General features: G+C 35.1%; 3 protein-coding genes and 1 pseudogene across 5 annotated transcripts; all 4 read left to right on the top strand.

Annotated features, from left to right (window-relative positions):
• The first annotated feature begins 432 nt into the window (after positions 1-432).
• On the top strand, positions 433-2,905 carry LOC140805083 (probable protein S-acyltransferase 16). The gene is made up of 7 exons (XM_073161268.1): positions 433-804; positions 1,810-1,902; positions 1,992-2,093; positions 2,231-2,302; positions 2,388-2,486; positions 2,595-2,687; positions 2,792-2,905. The coding sequence occupies exons 1-7, from the start codon at positions 532-534 to the stop codon at positions 2,903-2,905; spliced, it is 846 nt and encodes a 281-aa protein (XP_073017369.1). The 5' UTR covers positions 433-531.
• A 957-nt stretch (positions 2,906-3,862) lies between these two features.
• LOC140805238 (uncharacterized) lies at positions 3,863-5,684 on the top strand. Of its 2 annotated transcripts, none has more exons than XM_073161479.1 (3): positions 3,863-4,025; positions 4,814-5,382; positions 5,466-5,684. In XM_073161479.1, exons 1-3 carry the CDS (start codon positions 3,988-3,990, stop codon positions 5,540-5,542), a joined length of 684 nt encoding a protein of 227 aa, XP_073017580.1. In that variant the 5' UTR covers positions 3,863-3,987; the 3' UTR covers positions 5,543-5,684. The 2 variants fall into 2 exon arrangements, with proteins under 2 accessions (XP_073017580.1, XP_073017579.1); XM_073161478.1 differs by lacking the exon at positions 3,863-4,025 and adding an exon at positions 4,032-4,390.
• A 2,174-nt stretch (positions 5,685-7,858) lies between these two features.
• On the top strand, positions 7,859-8,673 carry LOC140805182 (uncharacterized). Of its 2 annotated transcripts, none has more exons than XM_073161412.1 (3): positions 7,859-8,301; positions 8,378-8,521; positions 8,605-8,673. In XM_073161412.1, exons 1-3 carry the CDS (start codon positions 7,993-7,995, stop codon positions 8,647-8,649), a joined length of 498 nt encoding a protein of 165 aa, XP_073017513.1. In that variant the 5' UTR covers positions 7,859-7,992; the 3' UTR covers positions 8,650-8,673. The 2 variants fall into 2 exon arrangements, with proteins under 2 accessions (XP_073017513.1, XP_073017514.1); XM_073161413.1 differs by having other exon boundaries at positions 8,378-8,506; positions 8,605-8,657.
• A 2,006-nt stretch (positions 8,674-10,679) lies between these two features.
• Positions 10,680-15,167, top strand: LOC140804288 (ATP-dependent zinc metalloprotease FTSH 8, mitochondrial-like; annotated as a pseudogene).
• Positions 15,168-15,771: the final 604 nt, after the last annotated feature.

The following is a 15,771-nucleotide window of genomic DNA, read 5'->3' as shown; positions in this document are numbered from 1 at the left end:
ATATATAAATCTTGAGTGGGTCTCATGTGAGACCGGCTCACGGATCTTAATCTGTGAGACGGGTTAACCCTACCAATATTCACAATACAAATTAATACTCCTAGCATAAAAAGTAATATTTTTTCATTGATGACCCAAATAATAGATCTGTCTCACAAATATGACCAATGAAACCGTATCACATAAGTTGTTTCCATAATTCATTTAACAAAAATGAAGATATAATTAAATTTAATTTAAATTTAAATATATAAAAAGCAAGAAAAACAGGTAGAAAAATGACAATAAATTAAATGAGGTAAGAAAACGTCAAGACCTTTGATACGTAAAGACAACCACAAATGCATCAGCGTTGAACTAACTAAACACCCCCAGGCCCCAACTCCCAAGCACCTTATTTCTATTTACTATTACACTCTCTTTACTAAAAAACGCCACTACCGACCGCTAAAGCTCCGCCGTTGAGCTCTGCCTCCGCCTTCCGCACTCTTTCCTTAACATTTGAAAAAATAATCGGGAAATAAACTCGAAATGGAGCGTGGGTTCGCATTCTCGTTTCACGTAGGTTTGGTCATGGCTGCGTTCACTTTCGTCTACCTCATGACGATGCTGGTGTTCATCGACAGGTGGTTCGGGCTGGGTTCATTGCTCGGCATGTTCAATGCTGTCGTTTATACGTCCTTGGCTATTTTGTGCGCCGCTTCTTACCGGCTCGCCATGCTCACTGACCCGGGTCGGGTCCCCGCATCTTTCCTGCCGAATACTGAGGATTCTGAGGCTGCTATCAGAGAGATCAAGCGAAAGGTTTTTCTTCTATATATCTTTTATGATATTCGACACATAGTTTTTATTCCTGCTTGCATGTATGATGTGTATATATAATGTTTAGTTAATAGATTTCTTGGTTTCGTTGATTTTGAAGATGACTTTTCTGTGACAGCTATCTATTTTTTTATGATACTTCAAAAGTTTAATCGATGTTTCATGCTTGTGATGTAATTTTCTTGCTTTCCCTTAACGAAAATGTTATTTAATTTCTTCATTTTTAGTGGAAATTTGAGGTTATTATTTAGAGTGTGAGTTTGTTTTGTATGTTTCTTAACCTTTGTTGGAATTATATTCAGTGGATCTACTTAGTCAGTTGCATAAATAGTTGGACTGACGGCTTTAAGATCTACTTTTGAGAAAATAATATTTCTTTTGTCGAGCTTTGGCTGAAGATTCTATGTATATATGGTTGACTGGTTCTGCTGCAGAATTTTTCTGATGGCCTATGCAGGTAACATTCGGATCTGATTCACATAAATCACTTTTTTTATGTCAGTGAATCTTGTATTTCGTTCCTCTAGGAAACATGCAAACGGAACCAGTTAATAAAACATAATAAATTGGGAAAAAATAATACTCATACATACATGGATCAAGCATGCATGTTATGCAAGTTCTTCGGATCAATCAAATGCCTTCATTACAGATCTATTAATTGATGTCATCGTTTCGGTTTGTTGTGTTAATATGACTTTTTATGCTTTAATGAAACACACTATTGTCGTATTCGCTCGTGAATTAATTTTGTCGCGATCAAGATCGTCATCACAAGTCACCGGCATCATTTTTCAATCCCACGATCTTGTCTTTTCGTACAATAAATCTATTCTTGAATGTTATTTTGTTTGTGTCACCGACATATCGTCGATAGACTGATTGATCTATCTGGATATTATGTTATAGCATTTGCAATGTGATTGCCTATCAAGTAGTAAAATTCTGGATATCATACTTCTTGGTTGTGATTATTTTTTTCCCAAGGGTGGAGAAGTGAGATTCTGCCAAAAGTGCTCTCAGCATAAGCCTCCCCGAACCCATCATTGCCGGATATGCAACAGATGCGTTTTGCGCATGGTATGATGTCTGTTTCACATTCTCGTCCTCTTGATTAATTCCTTAAATGTCTTAGATAATGTGTTTAAAGTGCTGCCTCTTGATGCAAGGATCACCACTGCGTTTGGATAAATAATTGTGTGGGCCATGCAAATCATAAGTACTTCTTTGTGCTAGTTGTTTATGCTCAGGTTGCATGTCTGTACTCCCTGGTACGTTTTCTCCCTTCCATCTGCTAGATATTTTCCGTGGATCGCCGCTCGTGATAGCTTCTGTTTTAGATGGGGACTTTTCCGCTTAATTTTTCGCCAATATATACTAATATAGGAAAGACCTTGTTTTGTTTCAGGTCTTGCTTTTCGGCAGTTTGACTGCAGACCATGGGGAAGATGCTAGCAAGCTATTTTTCTGTATCACATATGTAATATTTCATGCTCGAATCTTTTCGTTGCAGTTTAAATTTTCTTGCGTTATTCGGTTTACTTAATTAATGATTAACCGTGCAGTTCATACCGGGGTTATCGTTTATCTCTTTAAGTTTCGCTCTGATTGCTCTTCTTTGCTGGAACATATATCTTGTAACCCACAACAAGACTCAAATCGAGGTTTCTTTATGTCGCCATTTATCTTTCTTTTATTATTATTATTATTACGACCATTGGCTAAATTTATCGCCTGGGGATTAATCTCCATTATTAATCTTCGTCTGGCAGTATTTTGAAGGCGTGAGATCTATGTGTGCGAAGAAAGGAGGACCCGTCTATTCAAATCCTTACGATATCGGTGCACGCAAGAATATGAGCTCGGTAAGAATTAAAATCGCACATCTGCTCCTCTCGAAAGCATGCATGCCATGTCAATGATCATTAAAATGTCTCTAAATTTGAAATCATGTTCGAATTGTGCACAGATTCTGGGACCAACTGTTCTTGACTGGATATGCCCCACGACCAAACATATCGGCACCGGCCTTCGTTTTCCGACAAAGTATGATGAACTCCTCCAAGCGCACACTCCAGAATAAGCCCGGAACTCCTCCGCAGTCGACGCATCTGGCGTAACGATTAATAACAAAAATATCTTTATGAGCTTTTGTGTGTATGCTTAATTACTAGCAGCTCTTATATATATATATATATATATATATATATATATATATACTATTACCAGAGTTTTTTACTCATTATAAATTGTTAAAAAGACTCATTTTAATAATTTTTCTTTTAGATTAATCTATAAAACAGAAAATTCTAAGTGTAAACTTGTGGAGCAAATGAATTACTTCCTTTAAATTTTGAATTGTTATAGCAGAACAATACAATGAATCACTTACCGATGATTAATACATGCATACTTTATACTTAAACCAACATGATTTATAGTTTTATATATTTATTTTTTTGCGATTTTAGTTTTATATATCGTCAAATTTAAATTTTAGTCTTATATCATTCATTTATTTTAATCTATTAGTCTTTTTTCAATGGGTGTGTTAACATGACACTACACACATTAATGCCATATTAATAATATATCAATGCTATATCGGTGTCAGATAGAATAGAAAAATGACTAAAATACAATAAAAAAAATAGAGAAAACTGAAACTAAAATTTTACAAAGTAAATTTATAGCACCAACAATGCTGCTTTCCAAAAGAAAAATGGAAAATATGGGATTCTGAAAGCGAGATTGATGACAGGTATAATATCCGAAGACAATCCTCCATTTCCTTTTTTTTAATTAAGAAAATTAAGTTTGTTTTTAAAGTTTTTACTTCCGTAATATAAGCTCTCGTTACCATATTTTTTTTCAGCAGCTTAATTTTAATTACTAATAATAATTAAGAATTTAAAAATAATTTTAATAGAAATACATTATTGTAAACTAAGAAAATGGAATTATATATATAAGGGATAAGGTCAACAGAGGGACCGTGCTTTACCCATTTCATATTGCAAACAAGTTGCAGTGGCCCACCCCCACCGTTCTGCGTCCTCCGTTTATCAAGTATAATATATGCACATTTTTAACAGCCAGTTCTCTTTCTTTATACCACTGGGACGCTGAGAGAAAATCAACGAAAACGAAATATTTACCTTCCAAATGGAGGAAAATATGAGCAGCCCAGATGAAATAAACAGGTTTGACGTCTGGGTTCTATTCAGATTTCTTTTATTTTCTCTCTGTTTCTTGATTTATGGTTAATTAATATGTGCTTTGATTCATGGGTTTCTTTTTGATTTTTTTTTTTTGCTGTGTTGTGGCCTAGTGGGTGTGTGAGTGAGCTGGTATTAATTTAATTAGGAATCAGTTAGTTGATGATAGTGAGATGATCGTGATTTAATTTGTTGGTTATGGAACAGATCTTTTCTTAAGTTATCTTGTTCTATTTTCTAGGATAAATTTTGTGATAATCCAGTGTCCTTGATGTGTGATCTGGAGAGGGGGATTTCGTATTTATGATCATTCAAACTGACAATAATCAGCGGCGAAGGGGAAGGGGCGGGTAAGGGGTTGTCCTTCTTTATTAAGTTTTGTCTTATATCCATTTGTATTTGTTATAGATTCGAAAACTCGTGGTTCCTCTGAAATTTTTCGAGCTTCTTGGCTTTTGTTTAGCTCTCTTTACGGAACTACTAGCTGTGCTGCTGATGTAGTTCTTGGTTTTCATGTGCTCTTACATCAGTTTATCAACAGTCCGATCTGTTTAGGGAGGGTTTACGACCTCTAAATAACGTGATTCTTCAGCTTTCATTAATAAAATTTACGCATCACTTTTTTTTGTTAAGGTTGCAAACATTACCTCAACCACCCTCTTAAATTCATTTATGAAAATGTCTTACCTTGTCAATATTTGCAACGCCTCTCAATTCTTGCCTTTTTAGCTAACGAGAACTCATTTTGTTGTCAATTGTGTGATGAACACCAGCACTGCTTACAAGAAAAGAAAATTTCGAGCCGAACTTCTAGAAATGCCTCTGCTTAAACAACTACGCGGGGATCAAGTTCTCAAATACGATGCTTCTTATGATTTTGGAATGGATAGAAAGAAGTTTGAAATTAACATATTCTCCAGAGGAGGCGACTCAGATGCACAATCTTCAAAAGATAGCAATAGCTTTCAGGGGGGTGCGGATTTTGTCACGTGTACGCGGACTGAAGCTAAAACTCGTAATATACTCCCAAAAACACGCCCATTCAACGAGCCCTCAACTTCATATGCCAGTTGGGGTGGCTTGAATCCCGATGTGGGTCTTGATTCCCCGGAGAGCAGATCATTAACCAAATCAAGTTCCTGCAATGCAGAATCATTATCCATAAGTGGATCGAATTATGATGACGACCTTCTTGAAATTGAACGACATGCTGAATATAGCTTATCCGAATATGAAAACGATGACATGAATGCCGAGAAAGAACTTTTTAATTTGCTGTATTCAGACGGGACTGCTCCAAGTAATTATGTGCTATCATCTGGAAGGTGGTCTGTTGATCAAGGTAACTTAATTTTTTCTTATAAAAGATTTCATATTACTGGTTCACACGGTATGTTATTTGAAAATATGTTCTTTCGGGTGCAGATAATATCGAAGAAGGAACGAAGAAACTAACGATAGACCAGGAGTTCGAGCAGTACTTTTCAGAGCTTATGCTGTGACTAGTAATGTGCGTGAATCCACAGCATTTGTAAATTATATGAAGCCTTCAAAACTCTTCTCTTTTTCTTCATCTGTTGTGTACTGTATTATTTACTGGTAGTGGATGATTATTACTCGTACAAGTGGGGATTTGAACGAACACATGAGTTTTGGGGCTAGAGATAGGCAACCTATTGAACAATGATTTTTTTGGTATAAATAGCAAGGTTCTTAAAAACTAAAGATGTCGAGCTTCAAGTTTTTCTAGCTTAAACGAGATTAGCATATGTTTAAGCGTGAAAAGACATTTTTTATCTTTATTATAATTGTAATTATTTCAAATCAATAAATAGATTAAATAATACATAAATATGATGAATTTAAGTATATGCATTAATTCTCATATTTATAAAAATATTAAAATTACAATTTTTATTTGTTTTTACAATTAGATTATATTAAAAAATGTTAAATATTTGTTAAATCATTATAAGACATGTTTAATCACAATTAAAATTAAAAAATAAACATCTAAATTATAAATCTAATTTATTATTTTAAAATAAAATGAAATACCTTCAAAATAAAATAAAGTTAAAAATAAATATGCAATTAATTATGTTTAAGTACATGTAATTAGGTCAAACTACAGTTTAACCGTTTTTTTCGACTTATCTCCGAAACGAAGCGTTTTTTGTCGAGCTTCAAGCTTAAGCACGCTTAAACGAACTTTTCAAAATACTGATAAATAAAGGTAAGTTAAAAAACATTTTTTAAAATTATTCTCTGGTCGACATATCATATATAATAAAATTATTATAAATTGATCTAGAAATATATTAAGGGGAATTTGGAGAAAAATGCATCTGACCATGTTTTTTTTACGATTGAGTACCCTTCAGAATCTTTTTGTGTTTTAATACCTGAGTAAATTACAAATTAATTTTTACTACCTGTTTTTTGTATTTTTATCTTTTTACCCTTTATTAATTAATAAAAAATAATTAGAATCCCAAATGGTGTTGGTCCTGTTGTCTTTCTAATCGGGTACTCTCCTTCCCGCTTCCACTCTTCTCATCTGTGCGAGAATTTGTTGGGTTTTCCTTCATTTTCTTAGTCACTATTTTCGTAATGGCCATTTTCCTTCATTCTCCTTTGTTTGCACAATTTACCATCGTTTCCACTGTTGAATGTAAGTGAATCTGGCCACAAACCGTCGCTCAAATCCCTACCTCTGCGTAACGAAGCTTAGAAAATTCCCAGCAAATCCGAGTCCGTACGAGCGAAGACGAGACGTTGTAGCATCCATTGCTGTCCTATTTCCGTAAACGTTGCAAAAAGCAGATTTTGTGGGTGGAAGCAATTTCTGGGTCAAAGCAGCTTAGGTGAGCAGGAGAAAAGAAGCGCTTCAATTTCAGATTTTCGGGGAACTACAACCCTATAAAACTAATAAAGGATAATTGAAGGGTACACATTTCAATTGTTGTTTATTTGTGATAAAATTTGTAGTTGTATTGTTTTATTTTTTTGCGTAAAATCAAAATCTTTTCTTCAATCTAATTTTGGATACACAAATCGATTTATGACGTATGTTCGTAATAGGATTGAAATTTGCTGAAAGAACCATCGGTCCCGTAAAAGACAGTGGAAAGAAGGTTGAATTTAAGGCAGAGAATTGGTCAGTGGAACTCCATTTGCACGAATTTGGTTGAATGTGTTAGTGTAGAGAATATGGTTGGAATGCTAATTATGTGAGATTATTTCGGCTGGTGAAAATGAGTTTGTTATAGTTTATTTTGATAGAATGTGTTTGATTTGGTTAAACATGAATTGATTGTTATTTGATATTAGTTTCCGCATGTAAGATCATTATCAATGTTTCGACATTTAAGATAATTATGTACTGTCATGAGATATTTATTTGAGATTGGTTGTTCATGTTTGTAGCAACTTTTTTGTCTAATTTCTTGAATTATTCGTGGCAATTTACTGTGACATTTATTGAGTTGTTATTCATGTGTAAATTTTTTTTTAATGTGGATTAGAATGACGACGACTAAAAAGAGGAGTAAATCAAAGACGGCTGATAATGATGCAAATATTGGTCCTTCTGTTAAAGAGGGTTACTCAAGGTGTTCGCCAACAAAGTTTTTAGCCGTGATGGAGCAATTGGTTCCTAGATTGAGTGAGTTACAATTGAAGAGGATAGAAGCTTCACCTATGGCACCTTGGTTGAAGATTGAAAAGCTTTCTATAAGCACATCAAGAGTCTACTCAATGCTTAAACGCTTTGAAGTAGAGCAATGCTGCTTTTGTTTTGGAACAATGCTGCTTTTGTTTTGGAAGCAATATCAAGGTGCCATTCACTTCGAGGGAATTCTCTATCGTTATAGAGTTGGCGAGCGTTGGTCAACCCGTTAACCTGGATTGAAAGTTGGGTTCAAACTTCCTTGAGCGTCATTTCAAGGGGATGCACTGTGTGCAGAGAAATGTCATAACAGAGAAGTTGTTTGAGTTGGCCGGGAATGATCTTGAGATTGATGATTTTTTCAGATTTTTTATTTTGCTGCTTTTTAATTGTGTTATATTTCCTATTAGTAATTTTGGAACACCAAAGTTTATTTTCCCATATTTGGACAATTTGGAAACTTTTTTTGGATATGGTTGGGGAGACGCAGCCTTTAGGTTTTTGCGTGATGAAATTGAAGACCATCTTGGATTCTCTAAAGTGAAAAAAAAGGATAAAAAGTATATGGGAGGTTGCATAGTTGGATTGATGGTATTATCTTTTTATTTTTGAAGCTTATATATGTTATTGTTGTTTGTAGTAAATGCTATTCATTTTATTTGTATAGGCTTGGGTGTATGAAAGAGTTCCTATGCTTGGTGAACCGCGTGTTTTACATTGCTTTCCTCGTTTATTCAAGTGGGTAGAGAGCAAGATTCCCGTGAATCCTATAAAGGCAGAGGCTGCTTTAATGGCTGTGAGATCGAACAAGGTTTGCGCAATTTAATCTACATCATCCTATAGTTTTGCGTACATGTATTAATATAACTAAAATTTTTTCTTTATTGTTGTTAGATAGTGCCGATCAAACCATTCGAGGAGGAAAAAAAAACTCGTTGATGATACAGAGATGATTTTTGAGGTAAACATTAGTATTTGATGATAGTCAATATTTTAATAGTATGCTATTTAATGAATCTTCATATTTAAAGAGCACTTATATTTTAATAGCCGCACATTTTCGTCCTAAACTCTCGAATATCTCTATCAGAGTTGCGCTATTAGGAATTGAAATCAAATAAAGACCATTGACATAGCGGCAACTTCCAAGAAACGAAAATATTGCGCTCCCAGAACCGACTTCCATCAATATATCGATTGTGGAATATCTAAAATATTAAAATTTGATTATGCCGATTTAGGCGTCAGATAAAATGGACCCAAAAAAAAAAATAGTCCTACAATTTCTTACTTTAAATAAGAACTCAAATAATGTGGATAAATGAATTATATAAAATAAAATCATAACCAAACCAAAATTTCCTTTGTGCTTAAACAATATTGAATCATAAATTTATCTACTCACATCATATTTCAGCAAAATCATCCAAAAATTTTGGTACTAATTTCAGAAATACAGGGATAAAATTAATGTCTGTATTCAGTAAAAAAATAAAATTTAATTTCACAACACTGGGATAAAATTCAATTTCAAGATAAGACACCAATATTAATTAACAGAAAAAACCTAAATTGGATTTATTCAAGCATATTATTTTGTTCAACCTTATTCGTCTAAATGGTGTTTGTCTGAGGAATTCTCTGCCCTAAATTCAAGATTCTGTCCGCAAATCACAGTCCTAAACTTTGCTCCATGCCATCTTCAACTAGAGTAGGTCTCATGTGAGACCGTCTCACAGATCACAATCTGTGAGACGGGTCAACCCTACCCATATTTACAATAAAAAGTAATACTCTTAGCATAAAAAGTAATACTTTTCCATGGATTATCCAAATAAAGATCCGTCTCACAAAATACGACCCGTGAGACCGTCTCACACAAGTTTTTGCCCTTCAACTATTTCAATTACGCTATCTTTTAGGGGGTCGATTGTTCATTCCGCAAATGACAATCCTATTACGAACATACAACGTCATGAACACATTTGTGTATCCGAAATGCGATTGAAGAAAACTAAAAGTTTTTACGCACAAAAACAATTGCACCCACATAAATGATCACAAATAAACTACAATTGAAATGTGTACCCTTTAATCACCCTTTATTAATTTTATAGGGTGGTAGTTCCACGCAAATCCGAAAATGAAAGCCTGTTTTCTGCTCCTCACAGAAAAATGAACGCAAATCCGAAAATGAACGCTGCTTCAACCCAAAAATTGCTTCCACCCAGAAACTCTGGTTTTGGAAATGTTTGCAGCAACAGGAGGGCAATGGAAGCTGGTTTGCCCTGGTTGGGAATCGGCTTTGTTGGGAAATTTCTCGCTCGATTGCGCAGATTCACGATTTTAGTCAACGGGTTTGTTGGCAGAGTGGGTTAATTAGACCAGCGGAAATACGGTAAAATCTGCCAATGGAGAATGGGATACGGTTTCATACATAATGGCTAGTAGGAAATCAAAGGAAAATAAAGTGGTTGATGGCACAGAAGACAAGAGGGTGGGAAGCGGGAAGGAGAGCAGAAGATGAACATCACAATAATAGGGATCTTACAATTTTTTATTCATTAGAAAAGGGTAAATATGTAAAATTAGGTGACCCATGTAGTAAAAAGAAAGTTTGATTTTGGTCAGGTACTAAAATATAAGAAATAACTAGTGGGTACTGAATCATAACAAAATCAAAGACAGATGCATTTTTCTACAATTTACCGATATATTAATTAATTCAAAAATTAATAATTTATTATTTTAAAATATATATTTCGATTCAGCAAACATTAATTTAATAATATATATATATATATCATATTGTTTGGATTATATAAAAATTTATAGATTTTATTTATAAAATAAGTGTGTTTTTCATTGTTTTTAATAATTAACTAATATTTATTGTATCAGTTAAATAAAATTTATCATATAAACAAAACAACAAATGCTTGGCTGATATCTAACCAACCAACGTTTTTATCACTGCTTCCTGAAAAGCGTTTCTTCACTACTCTCCTTTTCCTACGGTTCTTGAAGTTCCCTCGAAACCAACTGGTTTAACAATTGGATGGACGTATCGCGAATTCTCTCCGAGGATTTTTGTCTAACAATTTCGTGTTGTATACATATGATAACGTCGACGGAAGATTTTTCGGGTTAGGTTTTTTTTATTACGCACTGCAATCAAATCTTCAGGTTCTGATCAGCCTCGATTCAATGTTTTCTCGAGTCGGACGCTATATTTATCGATCATCATACAGTCGAGTAAGCCCGTAAATTAGATTCTCAATGATAGCTGAAATGTGTAGTCGTGTCTTATTTTACTTTTTTTTTTATTACTCCTTGTTTTAAAATATTTTTCGGGCAGGGCGCTACTTCCGGTATTTATGGAGTGAGGTCGGCGATTTTGAGTGAATTGACGAACGGAAATGGGTGTACCTTACGCTCGGAGAGTGTGTTAGGGTTTACGAGGAGCTATTTGACCTCCATTGGAGCTGGTAACCATGCTGTGAACCGTGGGATTTTGAAGGAATTAAACTCGCTTCTTACCGGTCCGAAGCTTCGAAGGCTGTTTTGCTGTGATGCCCCAAAGAAAAGTAGTAAGAGCATTGACTATCGTGTTCGTTTACTGTGTCACTTTTCTTTGTTGATATTTGTTTGATTCGTGTAATGTGGTGCTTGTAGAATATGAAAACTATTATCCGAAGAACAAGAAAGAAATTCCTGAAGGAAACAATCACAAATCTGAGGCAAAAGGTATTCGAGAACTCACTATAATTTATGGTGACTGATGAACACAAAGTTTGGTGCTTTAGACTATTTAATTTGATGTTGTGGTTTTCAACTTTTGTTGGTCGTTGCTTGTTGAGAAAGTATCTGATTGAAGTTTGTTATCACTTGTGTATTCCTTTCCTTGCCATTTAATGATTATGTACTTTTACATATTTTTATTGGTTATTATTTAATGCAGAGGATTCGAGTTCTGGTGAACATGGGAACAATCCAAATATACCAAAGCATGTTCAAAGCTTTCTTACACCATTGCTGATGATAGGATTTGTTCTTATGTCCCTATTTTCGACTCCTCAAGCTCAGAAGCAGGTGAGTTTTTTTCTCCACATGCCTACATTTGGGATTTTCAGATCACCTGGTGTTTCCCATCCGACACGCTGCCAACCCAGGTTCCTATATGCATATTGAGTCTCAATATGATCCTGGAGTGGATTTGTACGTGTGACTCTGACTTCTAATTTTGTTTTGAGTGTTTATTGAAGCACCTGCAGTAACCACTAGATATCTAACATGCATTGACGCTGACTTCTGATTTTGAATCAATTTATAGCGAATTGTATTTACTTTCTGACATATTATTCTGTTTTGACTACTTATGAATGTATTCTATGAACCTTTGTTTCTTTTATGTTCTATAGTATGATGGTGTGCCCATTTAACATTGACTTGTTTTAAAAAAAAAATTCTGTGCACGATCTTAATCCTTCATATTATTCTTTAAGCCTCAATTCACTATGGGGATCAGATGTTTCATTTTATCCTTAATTGGTTTCAATTCAGATAAGTTTCCAAGAGTTCCAGAACAAGCTACTTGAGCCTGGTTTGGTGGATCATATTGTTGTTTCTAACAAGTCAGTCGCAAAAGTATATGTGAAGAGTTTGCCTAATGATAACAAAGATACCAATGGCAACCCTGTCCCTGGTGATATCAATGGTAGAAATGTAAGTTACTATAAATATTATTTCAATATTGGAAGCATTGAATCGTTTGAGGAGAAGCTAGGAGGAAGCTCAGGAAGCATTAGGAATCGACCATCACAATTATGTTCCTGTCACATATGTTTCTGAGATGAATTTTTTCCAAGAGTTTATGAAGTTTGGTCCGACATTGTTGCTTCTTGGAACCCTTATCTACATGGGACAGAGAAGTGGATTTAGTGTTGGAGGTCCTGGTGGAAAGGGTGGCCGTGGATTGTTCAGTATTGGGAAAGCACCTATCACAAAAATGGATAAAAATGCCAAAAATAAGGTCAGGATGTTATTACATTTTTTCTCCCTCTTAGACCCCATTGTGTAGAGACGATGTAGCGATTTTTGTTCCCTTCTTCATTTGTAGCCGAACAACATGTGTTTACTTCGTAAATAGGTTTTTTTCAAAGATGTGGCTGGATGTGATGAGGCAAAACAAGAAATAATGGAGTTTGTGCATTTTCTGAAAAATCCCAAAAAATATGAGGAGCTGGGAGCAAAAATTCCAAGAGGTGCTCTTCTTGTTGGCCCTCCTGGAACTGGAAAGACACTTCTTGCGAAAGCAACAGCAGGAGAGTCAGGTGTTCCTTTTTTCTCCATATCTGGATCAGATTTCATGGAGATGTTTGTTGGAGTCGGACCTGCCAGGGTCCGAAGCTTATTTCAAGAAGCAAGACAATCTGCACCATGTATAGTCTTCATTGATGAAATTGACGCAATAGGTCGAGCAAGAGGTCGTGGGGCTTTTTCTGGAAGCCATGATGAGCGTGAGAGTACATTAAATCAATTGCTTGTGGAAATGGATGGATTTGGAACTACTTCTGGTGTTGTGGTTCTTGCTGGCACTAATCGGCCTGATATATTGGACAATGCTTTACTAAGGCCTGGAAGGTTTGATCGTCAGATCTCCATTGATAAGCCTGACATCAAGGGCCGTGATCAGATTTTTCGCATCTATCTGAATAAATTGAAACTTGATATGGAGCCATCATATTACTCGGAGAGGCTTGCTGCCCTGACTCCTGGATTTGCTGGTGCTGACATTGCCAATGTGTGTAATGAAGCTGCTTTAATTGCAGTGAGGAATGATAGTATAATAATCACGATGCAACATTTTGAAGCTGCTATTGATCGCATTATAGGGGGTCTTGAGAAGAAGAACAAGGTATCCTTTTCTCCTTATTATTTCTCTTTATTAATGCTGTTTGCCAATTCGTGGATCTTTTGCAGCATGCCATGAACTCAAATTCACTCACCCACAAGAACTTTGTTATTTATCTTTAGTTAATTGGTTATGTAGTTGTTTAGTGATTTTGTTATTTAAGTTGAAGCTACCCAGATAGTTACCACACTCTCCAGTGCTTGTGCAGATTATGTTCCGGATGCTGGGTATGTTACGCTTGCTGGTTTTGTACATACAGATAGAATATAAGCAAATAATAAACGACAGCATACTGGAAGAATATGATATTTTTTAACCTAATGCTAATGTGTGTTATTGAAGTTTTTCCACTGTTTTATTTCTGTTAGTTAAATAATTTGTGGTTGGAATGCAGATATAATTTAGTGATAGCATTATTCATTCTACAGGTTGTTAGCAAGATAGAGAGACGAACTGTTGCTTACCATGAATCTGGCCACGCTGTTGCTGGTTGGTTCCTTGAACATGCTGAACCATTGCTTAAAGTCACAATTGTCCCTCGTGGTACAGCTGCCCTTGGGTTTGCCCAGTACGTTCCAAATGAAAATCTTTTGATGACCAAAGAGCAGCTTCTTGATATGACATGCATGACTCTTGGCGGACGGGCAGCAGAGGAGGTATGTTCATTTTTTGGATCAGCATGAATCCTCGATTAGGTTACCAGCTATCCGTTGATAGATATAGTCGAATTTAAGCTTGCCATGTAGGCAATTCTCTGATCATGTATGTTCAGATGATAAATTACACTTTTTTATGTTAATAATATTTTCTGATGCGCTAGCCTTTCCAAAGATGGTTTCTATTTAGCACAGCTCTCATCAGACAAGGGTTTATGATGTTTGTATTTAATTCAAGATGACACAAAGTCAGACAAGGATTTATGATGTCTTTTATGATATTTGCTATTGGCCAAGATACGACCTAATTTCCTTCTTCCATAGGTTTTGCTGGGGAGGATCTCAACAGGAGCCCAAAATGATTTGGAGAAGGTCACAAAGATGACCTATGCCCAAGTTGCTGTATATGGTTTCAGTGAAAAAGTTGGCCTTCTCTCGTTCCCCCAAAGGGAGGATAGCTTTGAAACGAGCAAACCCTACAGCAGTAAAACTGCTGCAATAATTGACAATGAAGTTAGAGAATGGATAGCGAAGGCTTACGGCCGCACAATTCAACTGATAAAGGAACACAAAGAGCATGTTGCTCAGATAGCTGAACTATTACTGGAGAAAGAGGTATTACATCAAGAAGACTTGGTACAGGTATTAGGTGAGCGTCCATTCACAAGCACCGAGCCAACTAACTATGACAGATTCAAGAAAGGGTTCATAGAAGATAAAGAAACTAGTGAATCCAATGAAGGTAAGAAAACTATGCAGGATGATGGATCAGGATCATCTTCTCTTGAACAAGGCTTCGCTCCTACTTAATGATAGGGAAATAAATTTGTATATATGTTCTCTCTCTTTTCTCGTTGCTGACGATCGCTCTTGTTATTTTTGGCGAATTTGTGCGTCGAGATGACTATTTCCAATCACAGTTTGTACTAAATTGAACTTGTTTTTTGTGTAAAATTGATTAAAAAAATAATCTAAAAAGCAAGTGCTTGCTATATCCATGCAACAATGGATCGGCCATGTATTTCAAAAAAAAAAAACCCTAATTGTGGCGAATTATCCATTACTCGACCTTGATGAATCCTGTCTGGTCCGTTTATGCCCGATTTGGTTCACATAGAAAAAAGTTCGGAAGTTAAAAAATGGATGCGGTGATCAGGTTCTAGTGCTTACTCCTTTTTCTTTGAGCGAGGGTTTTATTCTTTTATTATTTTGCTAAATTGATATTATTAATTTAAGATTTTGCAAATTTAGATGATCAAATCTTGCTTGATTTAATTCTAAATGATAATATCTTGGTTTACTTATTTTTAGATTATAAGATCTTGTTTGATTTATTTTTAGATGATAAGAACTTGATTGATTTATATCTAGATATTATATGATTTGTTTTTAATATGATTTTTCATCTCTAACATATTTTATTCTTGTTTAAAAGAGTTTATATCTAATGAAAATCTTTTTTCGTAGAACTCTTTTATGGAATAACTTTTA

Source organism: Primulina eburnea, chromosome 11 (assembly GCF_022965805.1).
Source record: "Primulina eburnea isolate SZY01 chromosome 11, ASM2296580v1, whole genome shotgun sequence".
Classification (NCBI taxonomy): Eukaryota; Viridiplantae; Streptophyta; class Magnoliopsida; order Lamiales; family Gesneriaceae; genus Primulina; species Primulina eburnea.
Note: the sequence above shows the minus strand (reverse complement) of the source record. Positions and strands in the feature narration are given on the sequence as shown.